The following is a 26478-nucleotide window of genomic DNA, read 5'->3' as shown; positions in this document are numbered from 1 at the left end:
TTTTGTGGATTTATTGGATGATTGTTTTCTACATCAGCATGTTCGAGGGGCAACTAGAGGGAGTAATACTCTTTATCTGATTACCAGTAGTGATTCTTCATGCGTTAAGAATCTGCAGATAAAGGAACCACTGGGTGGCAGTGATCACAGTGTGCTGAAGTGGGATTTTCTCAAAGAGGTAACTACCATTAGGGGTAAAGGGAAGGGTTATTGCTTTCGTAAAGGCGACTACGATGGTCTGAGACAGTATTTAAATTCTATACAGTGGGACCAACTGATGATGTTACCAACAGCAAATTCAAAATGGGAAGCATTCAAAGAACTTATCTTGGAAGCTACTAGGCTTTACATACCAATTAAGAAATATTGTTCAAGGTTTAGGCCTAAATGGATGTCAGATGAACTGATGAGGCATATGGCAGAGAAGAAAAATGAATGGGATACATATAAATTAATGGGTGACATAGAAGCCTATGATAGATATAAACTGGTCTATAACCAAGTTACAAAGGAGATTAGGCAGGCAAAGGCAGATTATGAGAAATCCTTGGCAAAGGATGCAAAGAAAAACAACAGAGTTCTATACCTATGTAATCTCTAGAAGGAAAGGGATGAATCAGATTGGTCCACTGGATATTGATGGTTCAACTGTTGATGATCCTGCTCAGGTGGCTAACAAACTAAATGTGTATTTTGCATCTACATTCACCCACGAGGAGTTATTCAGGGAGGGGAATGCCAGAGGTGTATTCAACTCTGGCAGTAAGCTAGATTATTTTGTAATAACTGAGAGGAAAGTGGAGGAGAAATTGTTGAAGATAAACATAAAAAAGGCACCTGGGGTGGATGGGATCTATCCAGTTATATTAAAGGAGGCAGCAAAGGAAGTAAGCAAACCCTTAGCCATAATTATGAGAGCTTCTTTGGACTCAGGGGAGGTACCCATGGACTGGAGATGTGCAAATGTGACCCCAATTCACAAAGGAGGATCAAAGGGCAACACAAGTAATTATAGACCTGTTAGTTTAACTTCTGTTCCAGGAAAATTAAGGGAGGCACTGCTTAAAGAAGCACTGCAGAATCATCTAGACAAGACTTCAGTTATAGCTCGGACACAGCATGGTTTTGTTAAGGGGAAGTCTTGCCTGACCAATTTGATTGGATACTATGATGTGATCACAAAGGAACTGGATGCAGGGAATAACTTTGATATCATATATTTGGATCCCAGAAAGGCTTTTGATACTTGTTGCACATGGAAGACTGCTGAACGAATTGGAGCAGTGTGGCATTGGAGGCAAATTGCTGCTATGGATAAAGGGGTGGTTGAGGCGGAGAAGACAAAGAGTAGTAATCAATGGACACTGCTCATCGTGGACTAATGTTATTAGTGGAGTCCCTGAGGGTTCAGTATTGGGTCCATTGTTGTTTTCTGTATTTATAAATGATATTGATGATGGTATATGAAGCGTAATGTCCAAGTTTGCAGACGATACGAAGGTTGGCAGGGTTGGTAAGGACAGTAATGACAGTACGTTTTTTTTTTTTTTTTTTTTTTAAGTGAACCCCAAACACGAGAGGTATTAGAACCTATAGTACTTAGTACCGTGCTTAGGTTGGAGGTTGAGAAGACGAAAGAAGATATTTGTTGACATTGGACTTGAACTTCTGTAGATTGTAATTTTCAGGAAATACGTATGAAGGAAGGTTGTTCCAGAAAACGGCAGTTGAATGAATAAATGAGGAAGATGAAAAGTTGGTTCTGTGGGTTTGGAGTTGGACAATAAATGGATGTTGGCTGGTGGCGGCACGTGTTCGGACTGTTTTGAAAGAGAGAGCGGGAATTATAGAAGCCAATTCAGAAGAACAGTGCCCATGGAAGTATCTGTAGAAGAGGCATGCAGCAGAAACAGTACGTCTATGAGAAAGCGAGTGGAGAGACTCTGTTAGAGATGAATCATTAATTAACCTAACTGCCCTCTTCTGAATGGAATCAAGAAGCCTGAGAGAGGTTTTGGGGGCACCACCCCAGATGTGGGAACAATATTCCATGGCAGGGCGGATTTGCGATTTATACAGAGAGTGAGCAGCTGTTTGGAAGAAAAGTAACGCCGAGAGCGAAAGAGAAAACCAAGTTTTTTAGATGCAGAGGAAGCAATATTGGTAATGTGCTTGTGCCAAGAGAGATTAGAAGTCAGGGTAATCCCCAAAAGAGATATATCCTTTTGCCTAGAAATTGGAGTGTCACTAAAGATGAGCATAGGAGCAGAAGAATCCTTTTTGCGAGATATAAGACAAGACTGAGTTTTAGAAGGGTTGAAATCAACTAAGTTGTCTTTGCCCCACTGGAGAATTACCTCAAGATCGGCATTTAAGGAATTGGTAGCAGACTTTCGAGAAGTTGAAGCTGATTGAGCAGGACAAGGTTTCTCAAAATGGAAAGTTGAATGCAATGTGCTATCATCGGCAAAACTATGGATAGGATTTCCAGTCAATGGAAGGTCATTGATATACAAGAGGAAAAGAGTGGGGGAAAGAACTGAACCTTGGGGGACACCGGCATTAGTGGAGATGTTAGAAGACAGAGAGCCATCAACCATCACCCTCAGTGAGCGATCAGAGAGAAAACTGGATAACCAATTACTAAAAACAGTTGGCAAACCATAAGATGGAAGCTTGTTTAGAAGACCTTTATGCCAAACACGGTCAAAAGCCTTTGAGATGTCAAGAGCAACTACTTGTGTTTCACCGAACCTTTCCATTGAATTAGTCCATAAATGGGTAACATAAGCCAGAATATCACCAGTGGATCGACACTGACGGAATCCATACTGGTGATCGTTGATCAGACGGAAGGTTTCAAGGTAGTTTAAGAGTTGGCGGTTAATTGATTTCTCCATTACTGTAGAAAGAGTAGAAGTAATTGCAATGGGACAATAATTGAATGGGAGGGATTTGTCACCCTTTTTAGGAACTGGCTGGATATGAGCAAATTTCCAGGCAGAAGGAAAAACACCTTTAGAATAAGAAAGTGAAAAAAGGCGGCAAAGAATAGGAGTAAGTTCAGGAGCACAGGTTTTGAGAACAAGTGGGAGAAATACCATCAGGACCTGGAGCTTTCTTAGCATCAAGATTCATCAAAATCCTTCTGATATCCTTTTGACGGAAGACCACAGGAGGCATTGAATGGAGTGTGTTGGGAATGGTGGGAGGTGTTTTACCAAAGATCATTAATACATGAGCTGGATGAAAAATGGGATGCTAGCAGGTCAGCTTTATCCTTGGCTGAAGTGACAACAGAACCATCTGGTTTGGACAGAGGTGGGAGCAGAGATGGGCAAAAGTTGCGGCCAATAGCTTTGGCAAGAGACCAGAATGCTCGGCTACCATTAGTGCAAGAAGCAAGTTTTCTACTCTTAGCCTGTTCAAACTCTAGTTTGGACTGATTAATAACTGCTTTACAATTGTTGCGAGCTTTGGTGTAGGAAGAAAATGAAACTGAAGAATTAGAAACAAGCCAATTACGATATGCAACATTCTTCTCTTGGACAGCCTTAGCACATTTATTGGAAAACCAAGGTTTAGATAAAGGACGAGATTTTAAAGTGGAGTGTGGGATAAAGGATTCCATTCCTGCAAGAATAATTTCACTGACACGATCTGAGCAAACGTTGACATCAGAACTTTTGAAACAGTAATCCGACCAAGGAAAAGATGAAAAGAAGTTTCGCAGGTCATCCCATTTTGCATTCTTGTAATGCCAAACAACACGAGGTTTGGAATAGCCATGAGATAAAGGTTCCATTGGAGAAAAGACAATCACCAAGTTGTGATCTGAAGTGCCTAAAGGACCTCTCACTTCGACCGTGTACTTAGAAGGGTTGTTTGTGAGAAAAAGATCAAGCGTATTGGCTGTATGATTAGGATTGTCCGGTATTCTTGTAGGTAAATGAACAATCTGTGCTAGGTCATTAGTAATTGCAAAAGCCTCAGCATCTCGACCTGCTGGGTCGGTGTGACTAGAAAACGGAAGCCAGCTGGGGTTGCGAACATTAAAATCACCAAGGAAAATTACCTCACTGTTAGGAGAGTTGGACTGGAGAAAGTCAAGTTGCAAAGAGAGGAAGTCAAAGAGCTCCAAGTAATTAGTCGAGTTGGGAGAACGGTAGAGACAACAGATGAATTTTACACAATGAGGTAGAGAGATTTTAAGCCAGAGAAGATCAAAGAGAGGAGATTCCAAATTGCCAAGTCTCTGACAGGGAATATCAGAACGGACATATGCACAAGTACCACCTTTGAGGCGAAAGGAATCATACAGCGAATAATTTGGGCATCTGAGATGAGCAGTAGTTGAATCAACCGATAACTGAGATTCTGTCAGAAAAAGTACATGAGGTTTGGCAGACTGCAAGTGGAAATGGACATCGTTGAGATTAGAATTGAGACCAAGTATATTTGTGAAATGAATTAGGAAGTCCTTGGGAGGTTTAGATCTTTTCGCAGATAAGCTTGCTCTATTAGTTTGACAATTCATGGTGTATTCAATAGTAAGAAAAAGTGGGTGGGACATGCTGTATGAAGTAATGAAATTTTTGGATATGGCGTACATGTGGTAAGAATATACCCAGATCCTTGACATAACGTGGCCTCGACAATGCTCCCCGCATACACACTACTCGGACTCCCTCCAGTCACTATCTGGCAGAGTAGAGGTATCAAGATTATACACTAGCTGATCCGGAAGCCTCCTATTGAGTTACCAATAGGTCCGGTCCGGTGTACTAACTAGCGGCCGGCCTGCGAAAACCGTTTTAGAGCTGTACCCTCGAAATGTAAGGAATATTGGATCTCGCCACGACGTTCATCATAACCTCAAAAGTCATCAATCATACTGCATGATGGAAGAGAAGGGAAGGGTTGACCGGAACTTAGCTCTAGAGACTAAACATGGGTTCCACCACTTCAAGCCTCCAATAAGCAAAGTGGTGGTATTTCACCGGTTGATGAGAGTCATCTTCCACCTAGTACTGCCTGGTAACATAAAGGGGCGGCGTTCCTCCATGTGGTGTGGGCGCCACACCTCGACCCCTGCTTACGTTGGTTCACACCTGGGTGGTCACCCACCATGTACTTGTGCATGGAGGTTATACCCAGGATTACTAACAGTCCCACCATCGTGAAGGTGCAAGCAGAGGATTTGGCTGTCACAGACGGTCCGGACCTCGCCGAAATTGGGTCCACTTGACTTGAGTGTCACCCGAATATCAGTTCCATCAGCGTTTTAGACTCCCAGTTAGCAAGTACAGCTTGTCTGGCATATCTGAGAGAATGTCTGTGACAACCTCAAGGACCAATCCTCAAGGACAACCTCAAGGACCTCAAGGACGTTGCTGCAACAGGATCTAGAAAAGTTGAGCACATGGGCTGAGAGGTGGCAAATGAAGTTTAACATTGACAAATGTAAAATACTACATATGGGAAGCAGCAACCCCAGAGTGACGTATCAACTCTGTGGTGGTACTACACTGACAGTGGTAGAGAACGAAAAGGACCTGGGGATAATAGTGCAGGCAGATATGAAGTTTTCTGAACAGTGCAGACGGTCTGCAAGAGTAGCTCATGGTGTCTTGTCAATGATATAGAGGAATTTTTCTAGCAGGGATAAGGAGGTGATTATCCTCTTATATAAGGCAATGGTCAAGCCATACCTTGAGTACTGTATACAGGTCTGGAGGCCTCATTTTAAGAAGAATGTAGAGCTGTTGGAACGAGTACAGAGAAGGGCAACAATATTAGTGATGGAACAAAGGGTTGCTCTTACGAAGAAAGGATTAAATTTTGCAAATTAGTGTCTGGAGACTAGGCACCTGCGAGGTGATTTGATTGAGGTGTATAAAGCGTTGAATGGTTTGAGCATGCTCAATGCTGTTGGGATTCTTTCTCTTGCTCAGAATAATCATTTGAGAGGGCATAAATTCAAATTGAGGAAAGACAGATGTAGGATAGATGTGCGGAAGTTTGCCTTTAGCCAGCGGATGGTTGGTTGGTTCTACCAGCCAACCACCCGCTGGCTAAAGAACAGACTTCCATCCCATGTTGTGGAAGTTGATAGCCTAAATAAATTTAAGGCTGAGCTAGACAGGTACTTGGAACGAACGGAGGGGTGAAATGGAAGCGTGTTTTTGTTTTTTTTTTTTTTTTTTGGCTGATGCTGCATAAGCTTGATTTCTTGCATCAAATGCCTCTACTAATGATAATGCTAATGTTAAAAAAAAAAGGCTTCCTTGCTTAGAGTTCACTTGAATTGAACTTTCCTAACACAGTCCGGTTGAAAATGGTTTCACCTGTGGCCGCAGGAACTTCAAGAGACAGTTGATGGCAGGACATTGTAGGGTTTCATCTTGCTGCTAAAGCCAGATAGTGGTGTTTTCTGGTTGACGTAGCCATCGGGCAACCTTGCACTTTGTTTCTTGTAATGGGTCCTGTCTCTTGAAACTTCTTCCATAGTGCCGAGACGGCACTGCGTGACACATTAAGCCAACATGCCACGTCCGCCTGCGACTGCTTGGCTTCAAGTCGTCCAACGGCCTGCCATCTCAAATCATCTGAACGAAGATGACTTGCCATCTTGAGTACTGGAGATGTGGCTATCCAACTGAGCAAGCCAAAAAAAAAAAAAAAAAAAAAAAATGGGAATGAAGTGATGTGGCCGCACCGTGTTTTTTTAGGCATGAATAATTTGCATAATGTGCGGCTCTATAAGATGGTAGATTCATTTCTATTGGATACTCATAATTTACATGCCAAGGTGCCTATTATATCTAGTATTCGCCTGTAACACTGTTCACAGTAAAATATTCATAAAAAACATTTTGTTTTCTTAATTTTGTCGAGCAGTGTACCATCGTTCTGCCTTGGGAAATTCCAATGTTTTCATAATCTACAAGTGCATGAATTGGTGAGCAGCTGAGAGCTTGATGAGCTCCGCAATTTAATTTCTATTAGGACGTGCACCCTGTTTTTCACGCTCTCATAAAAGCCCATTAGAAAGCTGAGTTTACGTCTAATATCCCGCAATCTCTACATCAAACACCCACAAAGTCATCTCCCTTGGCTGCTGTACCATGTCCTGTTCCAGATAGTTCTGCAATCATCAAACAAGCAGTACATTTCGTGAGGCAGTGATTGGGAGGTCAACCTGCCTCCCCTCGGTTCTCCTCCGAGCTACTACACTCCCACTACATTGAGCCCTTTACTTTGCTGTTCTGGTTTAAGGCATGATTGCTATTCAAATTCAATTTAATTGAGAATACTACACTAGTACGTGATACTCTCAAACCCAATGATAATTACGCCAGTATATACGGTATTTTTTGTGGATTTTTGTATTTTAAATTGTAGATGGTTGTATTTTCAAGACCTACTAAAAATAAATATTGAATAGCTTCGATATCAGCACCCTGCCTCAGGAAAAAAAAAGTCGATAAATTTAACTACAAGAATTTATCAAATAACGACAGATTTTTTTGGGTACCACCGCAGGGTTAACTTTGTCCGATAAACCCCCGGGTGGCTGAGGTCGATCGGCGTTCCCTTGTAACGACCCTCCCCTCTATTCTTTTTCTCTTCGAGAGCTTTTTTCTGGCATTCGACAATGCTGTGTCAGCTGTCTACTCCTGGTGACCTCTATCAGACTCTTGTTTCTCGACCCCACACTAAGTCCAACTTGACGTTATCAGTGTATCGGGTCTTTTGTCTTCCGCCGTGGTACTGAGCGGATGGTGTCCGCGCTATTGTTCTCTCAGGTAATCTGCAGCCTCGTGCGATCTGTACATGTCACCCTCTTTCTCTCTGTCTCTAGCTTTTTTCCTCCCAATTTTTCGCCAACTCTGCCCACCCCGATATGCCACAATTCCGTTTAAAGTAACCGGGTTGCCTTCTTCTGTCTCTTAACTGCTTCAAAAGACCGTAAACCTCCTATGGTTACGAGCGTTGCCTAGCAACAAAAAGACCTAACGCAGTTTAAAAAGGTGAATGGAGCTAGAAGAAAAATGTAAGAAAGAATTTTGTTTATAACGACCTTTAGCGACTTTTAGCTAATTCACATCGATGGAATGATGGGGTGGTTTGACCCCTCCTGAGTTACGCCTCTATTGATGGGCATTATAAGGACTACATTTTAGGACTACAGATTTTGAGAATTAAAATAGAAAAATAAATTCTTGCGTATCTAAATGATGAAAACCATTTAAAAATCTTACCAAAACTTGTTTATAACACAAAGAGGTTTTGGCTACAGCGCGTATAATTCTTTATAATATTTACAGTTAAAACGAAATGATGACGCAATAAATTTTGATGTTTCATCATCATTTCACCCCTACAAAACTGTAAATGTTTCTTCAAAGTTTTGCTAATCTATTCTTTCAAGTTTGCTTCATCCTCGTCCGATCTTTAAACGTTTACTGAGCGAGGAGGTACACTAACACGGAACGAAAACAATTTTACCTGTTCCCAGAAACGATTTAAATGTTTTTCCATTTGGATGCAATTTACGAAAACATGATTTCCACTGCCATTTTTCTTTTGTCTGCTGGTGAAAAAACTATTTAAGCAAAGAAATTCTCCAAGAGCAGAGCAACAAGCTTAGACTATAAGAAAGGTTGCCGTCTAAACCTAATTTAAGCAGTAGGGAGAAGTAATAGATGGCGCCAGTGTGCTCATGAAACTCGTATGGATTGCACAGATAAAAAAAAAAAAACATCTACAGAACAGAAAAGAATTCAGGTTATTAAAGCAAACAAAATAGGTCTCATTCATATTTAAATATGGTATATTTGCCTTGTAAATACTTTATTTATGTAATTAAAAGTGAAGAAATTCTTCACTTCTCATGCTATGATCTTTATTTTAATCTTATTCTTTACCTTAATATTTAAATAGTTAAAACCAAATGATGACGCAATAATTTTCTATGTTTCATCATCATTTCACCCCTAAAAAAACTATAAATGTTTCTTCAAAGTTTTGCTAATCTATTCTTCAAAGTTTTGCTAATCTATTCTTCCAAGTTTTCTTCATGTTATATTCTGCTTTCTATTCTTCTTCAAGTTTGCTTCATGTTATGTTGTTATTTGGTTTTTAGGAGCATTAGCAACTAAGGCCATATTGCTCCGGGATATGCGGTGGTCATTCCCCTGAATGACCTTTCCGCATCCTCCGTATTTGGTGGTGACGGGCTCGAACCCCGTCTAATCAAGAAGCGTGTGCTACGCACTGCTGCTCCTTCCCACCTGGCTACGGAGGCGCCAGTTTGCTTCATAGTATCCTAATCTTAATCGTGACCATCATCTTTATCTTTATCTTATTCTTAATCTTTACTTTAATCTTAATCGCGACCTTAATATTTATCTTTACCTTAATCTTATGTTAATCTTAATCGCGACCTTTATCTTAATCTTTACTATAATCTTAGTATTAATCTTTGTCATAATGTCAGGATTAATCTTTACCATAATCTTAATAATAATCTTTAGCTTAATCTTAAACTTTATGATAATTTTAATAGTAATATTTACAATAACCTTAATTATAATCTTTTCCTTAATCTTAATCTTTACCATAATCTAAATAATAATATTTAAGATAATCTTGATATTAATCTTTGCCTTAATCGTAATATTTACCAAATCTTAGTATTAATCTTTGCCATAATGTTAGTATTAATCTTTACCATAATCTTAATAATAATCTTAATATTTACGATAATCTTAATAATAATCTTTGCCTTAATCCTAATCTTTACCGTAATCTTTGCCTTAATCCTAATCTTTACCGTAATCTTTGCCTTAATCCTAACCTTTACCATAATCTTAACAATAATCTTTACTTTACCTTACTTTATAATTACTTTACTTTATAATCTTTATCTAATCTTAATGTTTACTATATTATTAATCTTTACCATAATCTTAATAATAATCTTTACCATATCAGAACATGCCATTTCATTGGTACACCCAATCATTTACAGAATCTATACAATAAAATTGGTCTTATCTGTATTAAAATCTGTCTGATTGCCCGTGGTTCATAGGAATATCGGGCACAAAACCCACCAATAGCGTACATTTCTATCTTTCTGTAAAAAGTAAACTTCCAGTGACAGCAGTTAATAATATAGTAATTAGTTTTATCCTTTTCTGAGTATTGCAAAGTAAACCGTTTCTTTTCCTTTATATAGCTGTCTGAATAGCCCGGATGTTATCATTATATACGATGGTAAAGACAATGCAAGTCCAATAATCGGCCAGCTGTGTAATATCAACACATTTGTGGAATTAGTGTCCACTGGACCTGAGCTATACATTGAGTTCATCAGCCGAAGTCATTTTCCTGGCCAAGGCTTCAAAGGATCATTTCTTTACGAAAGCGAACTAAACACCAAAGCTCAGGTGGACATCCCTTTCATGGGTAAGTTTACTCATAAATAGACAGATAGTTTATTTATCTATCAGTTCATTGATACTTGCAAAGCCCTCGCGATATTGTCTGGCAGTATTTCAAGATTTGGAAACCAGTAGGCAATTTATTAAAATGAAAAATAAAAAAAATGCATGCCAACCTGATCGACACAGTAGTCCAATAATATGTCCTCTTACCGTACAGGCAAACAAAACGGTGAGCTGATGACCGCCGAAGAGTGTGCAATGCTTTGAACAAGAATGCATCCACAGAAGGTTTATTGAGAAGGGTCTTTATGTACGACGACCAGATGTCTTTGTCAAAGTATTTTCCTACTCAGAGGCATCATGGACACAATTATGTATCCTTACTACCATTGAGAAAGTTGTTGTAGGGTTTTAGGAGCTCAGCAACTAATGCCATATTGCTCCGTGTATATTGTCTCTAAATTGTGTATGTTCTGTGGGCGATTTTCTGTTTGCTGGACGAAAAACCCGAGTTTCTGGGAAGAAAAAATTCTACCCTCGTCTGAGACCGACTAACTCGGCCACGTTGTGAAAACGCCCATAAAAATTCCCCCGTCATCAACGGAACTCGATCTCAGGTCTTTTCCACCCGGTGTGGGGAGGACGGTGTTCCTACGAACAGTGCTACCTACGATGGCCATTGAGAAAGTCCCCACAACTATGATGGATATGGAGAAGATCATTGGTCAGTCTCACACTTTCATGTCGTCCAAGAAATTCCATTGTCAATGAAGGTCTCTATGAAGATCTATCAAAACTCTATGAAGGTCATGGTCATTGTACCATGACCTTCATAGAGTTTTGGGACACTAAATGAAGAAATGTCTGGTTAAAAAAAGGATTTTAAATATCGAGTATGAACGCACCATGGATTTTAATGACATTGATAGCCATCTGGGGTGGGGGAACACTCTCTACACGATTTTGGTAAGTGGTATTTTACTCTGTTACCTTTGGAAAGTATCAAGTTCTCTTCTTCAAGCTAAGAAGACGTCCTGTTATGTCTCAAATGTTGTTCCAAAGCATTCCAAAGATGTTCCTTTGGATTCAGATCCTAATATTACATCTCTCGGTCCCTTTCTTTTTTTTTTTTTATCTGAAACTGATACTTTTTGAAAAGTTATCAAAGATTAGTGGTGTCAGTAGGTCAAATATGGAGTGAGGATATTTTAAAATTTCAATTAATCTGAGTAAATGATCTAGGATCTAGATCGTTTATTATGATTTCAAATTGTGTTCATAGATGGCGCCACTACAACGTGCATAATTGTGGTAAGGTTAATGGTATGAGCTTCTAGCATCTCATCTACAATGTGTCCTTAAATGCTAATACGTTATATAAATAATAATAATAACAGTATCTCCTAATAAGAAATAACTGAAACTGCGATAATCTCTCTATTAAATCAAATGCGTACGCATTTTGTATATAATAAAAAAAATAATTAATTAACTGTAATTCAACATTTATACTCATGTTTGAAATTATTCCATATCATGTTTATAGTGCCATTGAACCATGGCCCTGCCATAATAACACTGAAAAATAAAAGTAAATACCATTTGTATTTATTTAAATAACTTTTTTTTAAATATTATATAAAAGCAATGTTTTAACGAAAAAATATATATATTTTCCTTTTGGCTCTACCAATTGAAATCCCCAGCTGTTGACTCAGTGTATCTTAAAATCTCACTAACCTTTAGATGTCTTTAATAACAGAGAACATTGGTCCTCAAACTTTGAAATTATTACTGCTGAGTGGAGGGAGAAAAGGGAGTCTCTTTCTGGGAGGGAGGTTCACGATGATTGTTACAAATTAAAATTAAATTAAAAAGTAAGTTTATTGGCTTTCGTGATAGGGCGCAGTGGATCTGCGTGAACAGAGGGCTACTCCTAAGGCAGAAGTCATTAAACAAAAAAATTTGACAATCATGGCTTAGAGAAACGCCATTTTGTACATAGTCTTTAAATTAATTCCATATGTATAGGATAGATGGCAGCACTGTATATTTTAATTTAAACTTCTAGTTTAGCGACTTGACAAAAACAAACCCACGCACTAAATGTATAGATGGCGCTGCTGCTGTTGATCAACAATATTGCAGAAGTCTTCTTAGCAGTTTTGCTTGACCTACTTCGTTCCATGTAGCTTACAAGGATTAGCACCTTTCCATTTAATTCTCTCACCACCTCTGTTCGCTAAATATCCCAGGTGGCCCGGATGCGCGCTCGTTCATCTTTAAGACGTCAACGCCGACGGACTAAGAATCGGACCCAGTCACCCGGGGGAAGTTCGGCGTGTGCGACGGGTTCTGTAATAATCTTTACCACATTAGGATCATCAATCGTAGCAATGTCGAAATTGCAGACAGATATTGAGGCTGGGTCCCCCGAGAAATATCCCGGATAAGTATAGACAAGTTTTGCTCTTCCTTCGTCAAGCGTGACAAATGGGTGTGATGGAAAAGAAACTCGGCCTGTCACGCGTATATCATACGTGTGATTTATTACTGAACTCCATTTTTTCTTTTATACTTTCCCTCTTATGATGTTTCTTGTATACCACTTAATGATGCTTTAACTCCAATTTGTCTCGATGTTTTTATTTTTCTTTATATTTGTTTCTTTGATTTACAGAATCAGTCAGGCGAACGCTGGAATATCACACCACTACATCGGCTCCGGGTGAGTACAATGATTTTTTACCGATGGTAAGTGCTGCCATCTATGAATGAAAATGCAAATTACAAAAAAAATTTTAAATCATTACAATACTTATTTATTAATTGCAATAACGAAATATAAGTTACTGGTTACAAATACATGTAAGAGGTGGTGAAGGATATAAAACGATAAACAATTTTTAATAGATTGCTTTAGTGAGCATTTGATAAGCAATAGACCTGAGACTAATGATTATATTAAGAGTCAAGCACGTGGGCTGCATATTGAACTCAGACATGGTTCATGTCCCTCTGTGGGTGTCTGTGTACCTATCTAAAATAGTGATACATGTTTTGGTACTTTAAGAGGGATATACTAAATTTTATACAATTTTCATAATAGTTATAGTATTAATTGCTTGGCTATTTCTCTTAATAAATGTCTTAATAAAGACATTTTAATATATACACAAATTGTCTGAGAAATTTCATTTGGTAATTTCTCTTAGTTTCTTTGGTAATTTCTCTTAATAAATTCTCTTAGAAATTTCATTGGTAATCTCTCTTAATTTATTTGGTTACTACTCCTAGTAATTTATTTGGTAACTTCACTTTATAATTGATTTGGTAATTCCTCTTATTAAATTTACTTACTTTATAATTTCTTTGATAAATTCTCTTAGTAATTTTATTGGCAATTTCTCATAATTTCCTTAATGGCTTTTCTTAATTTCTTTGATAATTTCTTTTAATAATTTCTTTGATAACTTTATAAATTCTCCTAGTAATTTCATTGGTAAGTTCTCTTAATAAATTCTCTTAGAAGTTTCATTGGTAATTTCTCTTAATTTATTTGGTAACTTTTCCTAAAAATTTATTTGCTAACTTCACTTAATAATTGATTTGATAATTCCTCTTATTAAATTTACTTTATAATTTCTTTGAAAAATTCTCTTAGTAATTTTATTGGCAAGTTCTCATAATTTCCTTGATTGCATTTCTTAAATTCTTTTAATAATTTCTTTGATAACTTTATAAAGTCTCCTAGTAATTTCATTGGTAATTTCTTTAGTAGCTTTTCTTAAATTCTTTGCCATCTTCTTTTAATATTTTCTTTGCTAATTTTTTCTTAATTTTTTTCTAGCTCTTCTCTTTATTTATTTGGCAACTTCTCTTAATGATTTCTTTGGTAACGTCCCATCAAATTTATTTTGTAATCTTTGATAATAATTTCTCTGGAAATTTCTTTTTAAACCCTCTTACTAATTTTTGATAATTATTTTTATTAAACTCCCTTAATAACTTCTTCGTTAATTTCCATTATTAAACTTCCTTGATAATTTAATTAGCAATTTCTCTAGAAAATAATTAATTATGGCTGAGCTTATAATTATGTGGCGAATAAAGTTTAAAAAAAATTAATGTAAACCTTTTTCTCAGCAACCATGCCAAATCTCTTCATTACTACGTGATGCTTGTTTACGTTTATCAACTACATTTTGTGTTTCAATTACTCTCCTTATTTAATTAACTTATTCTTTAAGAGCCTGAGGAATAAGTTAACAAGTTAACATATCGTCTTTCGTTCTTTAACTCATAACTTGTTTTGAAGGATATGATCTTCCTCAAAACTGGCCTTAGAACAGATCAAAAATTGAATGACTTTCAGTGCGATACATTTTAAAATATTACTATATTCAAAATTAATGTTTGTAATTCAATTAATTCGATTCTATTTTTTATTAATTCAAATTTAAATTAATTTAAATTTAATTCGATTTATTTTTATTAATTCAAATTTAATTTAAATTTAATTCAATTTATTTATGTAATTCAATTATAATAATTAATATGTACGAAAGAAAATTTACGAACTCTATGCTTGCCTGGTGCTGCCATCTATAATCTAGTTCCTAAAACATCCTGTTTTGCCAGTAATATTAAAATTGTGAAGGTAAGCGGGGCTACATTTTGTTTAAAAATTATTTTTATTTTCAGCATTTAGAAATAATTATCGAGTGAATTCGAATAGAAATATTTGTAATGAATGAAACCTAAGTAATTTCAAATAATGCAAAACACGAAATGTAAATGATAAACTTCTTGTTGACTCCATCAGATGGCGCCACTAGAAAGTAAGTCAAAACTTCATTTTTTTTCAAATTTTAGCGCAATTCTTCCAACGTTTTCATCACTAAGCACCCTTTATATTATTATCTGGTAACAAGAACTATTTTTATTGTTTTATTTTATTATTTTTTAAAATTATGTCTGCTTAATGAACTTGTTTTCCCAATCATTTCATCCACTTTAAATAAAAAATATAAATTTTATCTATTTAATGTTTATCTAACGCCCTCCCCCCACTCTTCCCTTACCTTAAGCAGTTTGTGAACTGGCCCCTAAATAACAAGACTACAGTTAATCGAATCAATATTTGGAGTTTATAAAACTTTCTTCAAACGTCTACAATGCATTTAAGAAATTTGAATTTCTAATTAAATAATTTGAATTTTTAATCTAAATCTATGTTTCTTATAAGTAATTAAAAGTATTTATTCAAATAACACTGTGAAAATTAATTTGCAAAAAAATAAATTATAATTTTTGCAGTGTTGATAAATATTAAATTTAGTCAAAATAATTCTGAATATCCAAAAACAGTCAACATTCGTCTCTAAAATAATAGGACCTATTCTAAAAACATCGTGATTTTACATTATATAATTAAAAATATTTAGAAAATACATGACTCAAAATAATGTATTTTCAAAACAGTAAAATTTTAAAAAGTTTTTAATAATTTTACCACGTAGTGTATATACTGACAAAAATTCAAACACCAGACATCGTTATCCACATCTAGTAACGTCCAGAACTACATAATCTCTTAAATCAGCTTATCGTTTATTTGTATAAAAGTAATTCGTTATATTTGTTGCGATTAATTAATCACCATTAATGTTCCTAATATTTTTGAAACTTAGTGTATATTTTAACACTGTATTAGTGTACTAAGATGATACATTTATTTATGATAGCAATCAAGAAACATTGACTTTCTCGTGAGTTCCTCGTTATGGTATAATATTTATTACCACGGCGATGTAAGTATGCATTACCATGGCAACTGTTGCCGTGATCTATTACCATGGTGATTTCATGATGCATTACCATGGTAACTGTTGCTATGATTTATACCTAGCGAAGAATTATCGCTTAGAAAGAAGTGCCAAAACCCACTGCGGATTATAAATTCTCTAATAACTTTCCCAGTTAGTGTAGACGTTGATTTTCACAGCTTGATGCTTGTAACTTTGAGCAAATTACTGTTTACACGCAAAGAAATTTCCAAAATGCAATCTCCCTCCCTCCCCCCCCCCAATCCTGCCTCATAATGCCGCGTTAGTTTCCCTAAACAAACATCAGGCAACTACTTCTTGACGTCTTAAAAGCATTTTGCTGTCGCCAAATCTCTGAGGCATTCCTATATGCTTTTGCCATGTATTTAGCTAAGGCTACTTGTACAGGAGAGTAAGAAAGCGAAAATCTCTTGACAAATTCCTCTGTTAAGAGCTTTCAGATAGTGATGCTGGCCGATAGTTAAGAACAACGCACAAAGAGATGGTGTGAATGAAGAATGAAGTCAGCTCTATATGATATTAGAAGAATTTCGCATATTGATGGGATGTTCTAAGAGCATGACAACACTTGGTGTTCTACAAAGAAATTTTTTTGTTTTTAGCTGCCACTTAGGATTTTCCAGATTATACTTATTAAGAGATTTCCTCTTCAGGTTTCAATCTGTTTCCGGCGTGTAATTGATGGTATCCGGGCTCATCTTTTCACTTGGCCACGTATAACTGACAGTTTAATCTTTCTTTCTAGGCCACCAACTTTCTTCGACGAAAACGAAATAAAAAATTCAGAAGAAATAATTTTTTTTTTTTGAAATTTATGGAGAGTTGTGCCTTGTGGTCTACAGAATAATTAAAAGGGAGTAGAGTTTTAATTTTGTGAATTATTTGGAGGGTGATTTGAGATTTTGATAAGAGATGGCGCCACTATCGAAAAATAGAAAAAATCGGTTGATGGTAGTTAGAGAAACAAATGATTGGAAAATAAAAGAGCGCTTTCTTCGAAGAGAGCTCTTTTAGAGTAAATTAGTCTTCTCTTCATTTATATCAATCGCGACGGGATGGTCGGCTCGGCTGTTAGCGGTTTAGCGTGATCGCTGCAATTGAAGATCGCCCGGGGTGTGAGAGATTCATCACCGCCCCTGACTGCGATTATGTGCAATGAAAGGTTGCCATCTTCTGCAGCTTAGCCGCTGCTGACCTCGCATTAAAGCAAATTTTCGCTCGTTTCCGACTGGCGGGGGAATTAACGGGATTACTTTTCGAAGGTGCGCGCGTGGAACAAACGGAGCAACTCGACACTCCCAAAAAGAGGAACACACCCTAATTCATGGACTCATACCTTCACTCACTCTTCATATGTTTCTTTTTCTCTCTTTCCGTCCATTACCCGATTCTTTATTCTTTTTCTGTCTGTCTATCTCAGTCTTGCTTTTTCTCTGATCATTTCTTTCTCTTCCTTTTTCTCCCATTTTTTCTTCTTTCTTTCTCATCATTTGTTTCTTCGTGCTTTTCCTTCTAGCCCCTTCTCTCTCTCCTCATTTAATTTCTTTTTATCTCAATTTTTCCCTCTTTCTTCCTTGTATTCTTTCACTCTCTCTGGTTGTTTATACTTGGGGACGACCACACAGTCAGAGAAGTTCACTAAATAGAGAGAATACAAGACACAGCACCGTATTTAGCAGTCACGGGCTTGAATCCTGGTCACTCAAGGCACGTGTACTTATGCCCCCTCGTGCGTGACCACTTGGCTACGGCGGCCATCTTTCTGTCTTTCTCTTCAATTATTTCTCTCTTCCTCTCTGATTCTTTCTTGCTCTCTTTTTGATTTTTTCTTTCTTTTCCAAGTCTTTCTTCTTCTGTTTCTCTTTCTGTCTTTCTCGCTTCCTCTCTGATTCTTCTTTTTTCTGATTTTTCCTTTATCTTTCTCTCTCTCTTCCTCCACGATTTCTTCCTTTTTCTTTAACTTTCTATTTCTATTTCTATTCTCCTTCTCTCTCTGACTTTTCTGACTCACTCTGTCATCCCTATAACTCCACTCCTCTCTTTCTTTTTCTCTTTTTAGTGTCCTATTAATTCGACAACCGCGCATCTTATCAGGTGCCCTCTCCTGTATTGGCTTCGCTTCTGCTTTTAGAATTTCCAAAATTATAAATGTCTAAATTGTGGTGGGATAATGAACCAACCAATGCCTTTTAAAAAAAAGAAACGAAAGGTGTTCAGAAGGAAAACAAAAAATCCAATCCTTTCTGCTTATCACACGTGGGAGGATTTCTCCTACTCGTTTCCTTGCTGAAATTATTGATTCCTCAACTCATTCTCTGGCACCTATTTCCAACAAATCTTCTCCACTGATGAAATTAAGAGTTATTATTGTCCTTGAAAAGTGCTCCCAAAATCACTTTTGACTGGAGTACCTCACGAAGAAGTATCTCCTCTTCTTTTCCCTGCCATTATCCCCCAATCTTGATTCAAAAGGATACCTCTTATTGCATACTCTGATGAGATCTAGTCCACTTCCCGATACCCTGTGGAATCCATTAATAACAAATCAATAAACTCAACATTTCCTCTTGTCAAAAATTATTTCTCTCTTCACGCCGTTAAGAACAGGAGAAAACTTTCTCCTAATCTTAATATGGTTATGGTCCAGCGTCGTCCCTATTCTCTGCAATTTTGTATTTTCCAAGGATCTGGCCTACAGTGGCAGTCTGCAATTCTAAAATAAGTAGTCAGATTCCCAATTTTAAATTTCCAATTTCAGCGCCGGTTAGATCCCTTGGCCTGATCCACTAATGGGAGATCATTGAGTGGCACGTTCCTCCTAAAAATATTAGGCCCATCTCTACCTCTATTGAAGAGTAGATTAATCTTTATTCTATTCCTTTTCTCCTTGTCTCTCTCTCTGACCACATCTCTCAATACGGAGCTCCTCTTTGAAGGTGACTTTTACAGCTTCCCTATCCTTCAGCTTTACTTTCCGCCCCTTTGACAAATTACTCCCAGAACGAGATGAGTCTGTCCATTACTTTAAGAAAATCGAAAGCGGCCGCACTGATTGTGAACGAATAGAAGATGGGACCGAAAAAAAACCAAACGAACAGTCCCAACTGTCTGTGATCTGTGCACATTTGTCTTGAAGGCAACGCGCGTATTTTATTCCAAACATGCATCGCATTTTGCGTGGCTTCCAAAAGACTATCCGTGGTCCGCAGTTGCTGCGCTTGTGTTCTGCCATTCATTCACGCCTCTTTTAGCACAAGACCGATTGTCGAAAGCGGATACGACTATCGAAGCCACCCGCTTGGCGACCAAACCACGTCGGTCTTCTGACTGAATCGTAATGTTGCCCGGACAAGTAAATATAGCTTTTTGCCCGTTTTTTTTTCTTCAGGGCAACAGATGAGAAAAGTGAAACTGTATCGTAACTGCACACACACACACAACGCCAATACTGACTTCCCTTATGTTACTCCGCGTCCGGTGTAGCGTCTCTCTGCAGCTATTATTCTCCTGTTTCATATTTATCATGCTACCAGCGTGCAGGAGAAATTTCCTTATAAGTTGTAGCCACAGTTGCGTTTCTCTGTCAGACACTTTCCTTCAATAGATGTGCAGAAAGCTGCGTCTGTAAATTGGAGAAAAAATTCTTGGCACAATAAGCGTGATTTATTTATCCGGCGAAACACAAAGTGACGTGTGTGGTTACCATGGCATCTTGGTTGTCCGCATTTATCGCGTCCGGGGCATCATAAAACTCCATATTCGCTTACAAAGTTTACAACCATCCCTTTGCTTTCAGATATTTGCGTAGAAGTGTTAGATTACGAAGAATATATGATAAAACGCACCTGTATATACCACATTACCAAAAGTATCGGGACACTAGGAGATATATTTGTTGATTTAGTATAAATTCTTAAACTTTTGTACGGTATTGTATACAATATCGTACCATAGAGGTATTTTTATTTATGAGTTTGGTCGCTCCCCTTTTGTTTTCACTTAAACAGGTAGGATACTACAAGATTCATTTATTCAAAAATAGAGTCCTGCGAATCTAAAATTTTTTGAGGAATCGAGTGGCATACACGGTCCAGTCAAAACATTATGACCACCTATAAGGCTCTTGAACGTTGCAGGAGGCATGTTATACCATATCGCCAGAATGTTGGCCCGTAGGTCTGTGATTGTTTTTTTTGTGGAGGATCTAAACGAAGCATCTCTCAATACACGGTCTTCCAGAGATGGTCTATTGGAGTCACATTTGGCGAATTCGGCAGTAAGGTCGCTTTCGTGTTTGGTGAACCATTTTCGAACAATCCCAGCAGCTTGGCACGGTGCGTTATCCTGCTGGAGCAAATTTGCCATCCGGGAAGACATGCACAATGAAGGGATGTACCTGATCAGCAATAATAGATAGACAGTTTTAGCATTCAGAGTGTGGTCTAGGTGTACGACGGCTCGAAGAGATTCCCAGGAAAACATCTCCCATAGGAAAACACCCACCACCTGCCTTTTTCTTTGGGACCAGGATATTGGACAGATTTCTCTCCTCAGTTTCTCACCGTAGCCTCCATCCACCGTTCAGATGGCAAAGCAGAAAGAGTGATTCATGAGAAAAGGCAACTTTTTGGTAGTGGTCCAATGACGCTGTTCAGTTGTAAACTTTCGACATCGTTCACGGTGGTAATCGTAAGCATGGGTACCTTGACCAGGCGTCAAGATACGAATTTAATTTTACCCTAAATCTTACTTCAACCTGCCGTCATAGGTAGCACAGTTGGTAGGATTGTCGTCCTGCCCACACCGGGTGGAAAAGACCTGAGTTCGAATCCCGTCAAGGATGGAAGGAATTCTTATGGGCGTTTTCACAACATGATTGAGTTAGTCGGTCTCAGGCGAGAGTAGCATGGTTTTTTCCTCCGGGTAACTCGGATTTTTCGTCCAGCAAACAGAAAATCGACCTCAGAACACACGCAGTTTACAAACAGTATACAGAAAGCAATATGGCCTTAGTCACTGATATTCCTAAAAAAAACAAATAATAACAACTTCTTCAACCCTATGATACCATACCTCTGCAGCATACTCACCATAGAGAGAAATACGACGGAGTAATACAATGACAAAGTTCTTCTTGACAAGCTCCACTGGGCTTTTGAAATTTATTCTTATTAAAGATCCTATATACTTTTTGATGGATTGAATGAGAGAAAAAATTCAACTTTTGATCAATAATAATCCCCAGGTACTTAGTTTCCTGGACTAATGACAACCTAATACCATTTATTTTAACCTGAGGGGACGATTTGAATCGAGCTTTGACTTATAGATCATCATCTTTGTTTTAATTGGACCAACAGTAAACTTTTGTTAAATGCCCAAAGGCTTAGATTTGTAAAAATGCCATTTGCGATTTCCACTGCTCTTCCCCTGGTTAAAATCCATGATTAGCCGTCCCACAGTTTTCCATATCTATTGTAACCTTTCGATTATATGGATGCTCATACTTTTTTGCAAGGGCATGTACAAGTGACATTTGTTATCAGAAAACCATACGAAAAATGGTCTTCCTACATTAGATTTAATGGACTCATTTATTAAACCACAAAATCAAACTCCCCAGTCTCTGTGATGGATCAAGCCTAAGTTAATGTGATCAAAGGAGATAATCCACCATCTATTTACCATCGAAGGTGCGACTGTGGTTATTATTATAAAAGGATTCCCTAAAAGGGACTTAAACTCCATTTCTTATTAGCCATCTCAAGGGAACTTCGAAATCTTTTATCTCCAAATTACCCGCCATTTTGTTTTGTAAGGACCCGTCCTTACATTAATTAATAAAAATTGTTAAATATTATGAGAATTTAACTGTAATATGAATAGTGGTTTTCTGGTAAAAACAACATCAGTTAAGTAGCACTGGAATTCAAAAATACCTTCCAGTCACTCCCTGTTTAGTTGTAGTTTGTTTGTATGGAAATTCTTTGACGAGTCAGTAAAAGTAAATAACCGTGACAAATCCCCATTAAGACAGAGGCAGATGCACCATAGTAAGGGCCAAGAGCACTTAAGTTGGCTCTCTTAGAAATTTCACGGTGAAACGCCATTAGAGGTGGGCGACGTCACCAGGTGTGCGCGCGTGAGGTCACGGGAAGAGCTGTGACGTTTCTCAGTTAACCTGAACTTCCGCCTCTCGTTCTAGATGGTTCTCGTATATTCTAGGCCACGGAAGTTGGGAAGAAGACCCGCCCACGGAAGATGAGAGAAGACAAATGAGAGCACAGGAAAAGGGATGCGCAGATCTCCTATTGGCCAGGAAGAAAGTGGAGGGAATTTTGAGAGGGAGATTAGGAAGAAGTTTTCGTGGCATTCAGGGAGAAGCTTTCGTGGCATTCGGAAGAAGTTTCGGGGCATTCGGAAGAAGTTTTCGGAGGAGTCGGAAGAAGTTCTCGGAGCGGTCTGGAGAATGATTTGAATGAGTTGGAGAACGATACAAAGCAGAGCAGTAGTCTACTTTGGGTGATAGCTGCAGCCCTGAGGTAGATGGAAGCAACGATAGAAATTCTGCGTATCCCGACAGCCCGTAGGAATGTTCACCTGTAAGCATGGAAGCCGTAGCAAGGAAGAATCACATCCTGAAAATTATATAGGCAAAGCCAGTCTAATGAGTGGTCGAACCATTGACCTACTAGACAACTCTATCCACGGAAGACGAAATGCTGACCGGTAAAGAATATACGACCCTGATTGATTCCAGCCACGCAGTATCCGTTAGGGAGACACCATAAATCACCGAGATCCCCAAAAGAGCGCCCCCGCATTCCAGTACCTGAATGACCGATATGAAAGGAAGCCGAGCAGAGAGGAAAGTTCCAGGCCAAACATGTAAGTGCTATAGAGTCTACCGAAATAGGTGTACTTAATTTATTAAGGAGAGGACTTTAGGAGAAATATGTATATATAATTAAAGAGGGGGATTTAAGCAATGAATATATGTATAAAAGTGTAATGTATTTAAGACGGACGTAGCCTATAATTTGAAGTGAAGCTCCTCATAATAATGCTTGATGGAAGGAGAGGGTATAATAGATAACTGAGAATTGTTTAAGGTTGGGAAAGTTTCTTTATATTATATATGAAGTTAAAGGTTGAAATTTTGATTTATAATGAGTTGATTTGGGGAGAGTATTTCTGATTTGAGTAGGGGCTAATTAAAAGTGATATATATAAAGGTATAGGGGATTAACGGTCCTGAAGGGTAATGTTAAATTGAATTGATTAATATTTCCTGTTAACCTGATTGCAGTAAAGGTGTCTAATTGAATAAATGAAATTTTCTTACAAATTGAGACACGAACTCTGAAGGTTTTTGTGAGCCAGTTCATTGGCTGGTAGTTGTTGGTGTATTATATAGACTGTTCAGAAGAAGAGTTGGAAGAATCTATGTGAAGTGAATACCACGACCTATCCAAGTCCCTGTAAAGAACACGAAGAGACACCATTGCATAATGAATAATAATGTGTATTAGAATAGGATATCTGATGATAAAACATTGGAGTTTGAACAAAATATTTACACATATAAAGGTTAATGAAATAACAAGTCACTATTATTAGTTTCTGTATGATATGTTAATAAACATTGTTTTATTTTTCATTCATGTGTTGGAGTCTGTCATTCCGAAACTCAGCCAATCCTGTGGAGAAATACTTAAAGTAATTAAGGTCCCCTACGAGTCAGGTAATCTTCTGAGAACAAACAAGTCAGATGCTAAAGTGGGAGGATTGGACTACGGGGATGTACATATATAAAGAGGGGATATATAAGTAATAAAAAAATTAAAATATTAATACAAAAGGAAGATATACAAAAAAAATAACCCCATAAGTAATAAACGTTACCCCGCCCCCCACAATTGGCGAGCGAAAGCCAGGATAATTCTGCACAACGGAAGGCTGAGTTCAGAACGACAGGAAAATAGATATACATGTATATATATGTAATCCAGTTGCTGAAACTGATAGAAAAAATTCAGCTGGCGAGCCAGAAAGCGTAAGTTAGAATTATATATGTATTACTGAGTTGATTATTGTTGAATGAATTTTAGATGGAACAGGTAAATAACGGTGGATTTTAGAGACAAGTATTGATTTAGCGTTGAACTGGAAATTATTATTTATGTACAATTGAATTAATTAGTGAGACCGGACAGGGAAACCTCAAGGATAGATAGGTAAAAATTAATAAGTTTTATAATTATTGGGTGTTGAAATTTTACTAATTGATTATTGATCAAGCAGGTAAATGTTAATGGTAAATTGAATTAGATTATCTAATATAGTTAAAGAATTCTAGAAAGATTAATCGGCAGACATATTAATTAGTTAAGGTTGATAGCTAGAGATTAATAGATATAAAATAAAAATGCCAAGAAAGGGTAGGAAACGCGGCGAGGACTGCGAAAATTTTTGGGGCCACAGTGACGAACATGAAGGCCAAGAAAAACCGGAGGTGAGAATGGTAAGCGGGGTAGCAAAGGGGTCAGGACAAATCAAATACAGCAAGTATTTGAAACCATTTAAGGGGGAATCAAGTGAAAGAGTGGAAAAATTTATTAATAAATTAAAACTAATTAAGGATAAGGAAGAGTTAAGCGATATGGATGTCATAACTATAGGGGAATTTAAACTAGAAGGACAGGCATTAGAAAAATACAGGCAGGCTACAGTGGCAGAAGAAATAGTAACGCTCCACAGATTCACTGAGACATTAAGAAAAATATTTGGGAAAAAGAATGACTTGTTAACAAGCGTAGGAAAGTTGGGAGGATACACGCAAACCACTCGCGAAACAGTAAGCGAATTCCACCAGCGCCTCCTAAATTTAAAACTAAACACAGAAACATCGGAATCGGAGAAACAGGCATTCGAAAAAATACTAACTGGGCAGTTCATCACAGGGCTCAGGCACAATTTTAAAAAAGAAGTACTAAGAAAAAATCCAGAAACATTAACAGACGCGTACACCCACTCATTAGAGGAAGAAAGGCTTGAGAACTTTAGCAAAAATACGGGGGCAAAGGAGATAAACGCGATAACCGACAGAAAGCAGCCTGAAACAGAAAAGGAATCGAGGGAGTGGGGAAGCGAAATCGAAGGGTTAGCTAAACATTTAAATAGCATCGAAAGAAAGATGGAGTGGATGATGGAAAGGCTCTCCTTAAGCAATGATGCTAGAGAAATTCAGCAACAAACGGAAGTGAAACAAAGATTGGGTATAGTTTCACGAACAAACGAGGGGGGAGACAAGGACGGCGGTCGTAAATGGTGTTATAAGTGCCAGAACTCAGACCATTGGACCCGCTACTGCAAAGTGAAACAGGGTGCTAAAGAAAGCTGGGAAAGGGAAGAGTATTGGGAACGAGACAGGTACCCACACGTAAAAAACCCCAGAAACATGGACAAGCACAGGGAGGAAAGGCATTGCGCAAAACAAGGGGGGTATCGGAATGAACGAGAGCGCATTAACAATGCCGTAGTCAAGAGACATGGATCTTTTAGACATGCCCGCTGCGGGAGGCCATCATTACACTTAAACACCGCCAAAGGAAAGGCCATATCTTTAGGTGCGGTAAGTGCTAAGGGCAGTAGAAACGACCTGTTATATGTGAGAGGCAGCTTAGGAGGGGTACCAGGTAAGTTTCTGGTGGACACAGGAGCCTCGAGGTCTATTTTAATGTGGGACTACCTCATTAAATACTGCAAAAGGCCGAGTAAGGGAGATATAAGATGTTGCCGCGATTTTCTTGTGGAGGGGGTAGGTGCTGGAGAAATTCACACCGATTACATTGTCAGAGACAAGGTAAGAATACAGGGGTGTGATAACTTGGTGGCCCATTCATATTTTGTGGCAAACAGAATAAACAGTCGTCGACACGACGCAATACTAGGCACGGACCTCCTAAGGAAGTTAAGAGCCAAGATAGATGTGAGAAATGGCCGCATTACCTTCGGCAGTAATACCCAGGCGAGTCCAAAGGTAGACAGGAGGCGAAAGGCAGGCGTCAGAGCCCAGTATGAGCCAGAGAAAGGGGAAACTCCAAAGGAAGCTAGTGGGGAAGAATTAGAAGGGTGTAAGGCAAGCACAGATAATAAAGTTCTGGTTACACAAA

At 38.0% G+C, this 26478-nt stretch overlaps 1 protein-coding gene across 2 annotated transcripts in view; it reads left to right on the top strand.

Moving 5' to 3' along the window:
• LOC150083704 (suppressor of lurcher protein 1-like) overlaps positions 1-26478 on the top strand; it is a 363928-nt gene that overhangs the window by 135574 nt on the left and 201876 nt on the right. For both annotated transcript variants that reach the window (XM_090378137.1, XM_090378136.1), the window contains exons 6-7: positions 10247-10476; positions 13135-13182. In XM_090378137.1, coding sequence (XP_090234263.1) covers positions 10247-10476; positions 13135-13182 — 278 coding nt within the window. The remainder of the gene's footprint in view (positions 1-10246; positions 10477-13134; positions 13183-26478) is intronic.

Source organism: Mastigoproctus giganteus, chromosome 7, assembly GCF_048544385.1.
Source record: "Mastigoproctus giganteus isolate SK-2022 chromosome 7, ASM4854438v1, whole genome shotgun sequence".
Lineage (NCBI taxonomy): Eukaryota > Metazoa > Arthropoda > Arachnida > Uropygi > Thelyphonidae > Mastigoproctus > Mastigoproctus giganteus.
Note: the sequence above shows the minus strand (reverse complement) of the source record. Positions and strands in the feature narration are given on the sequence as shown.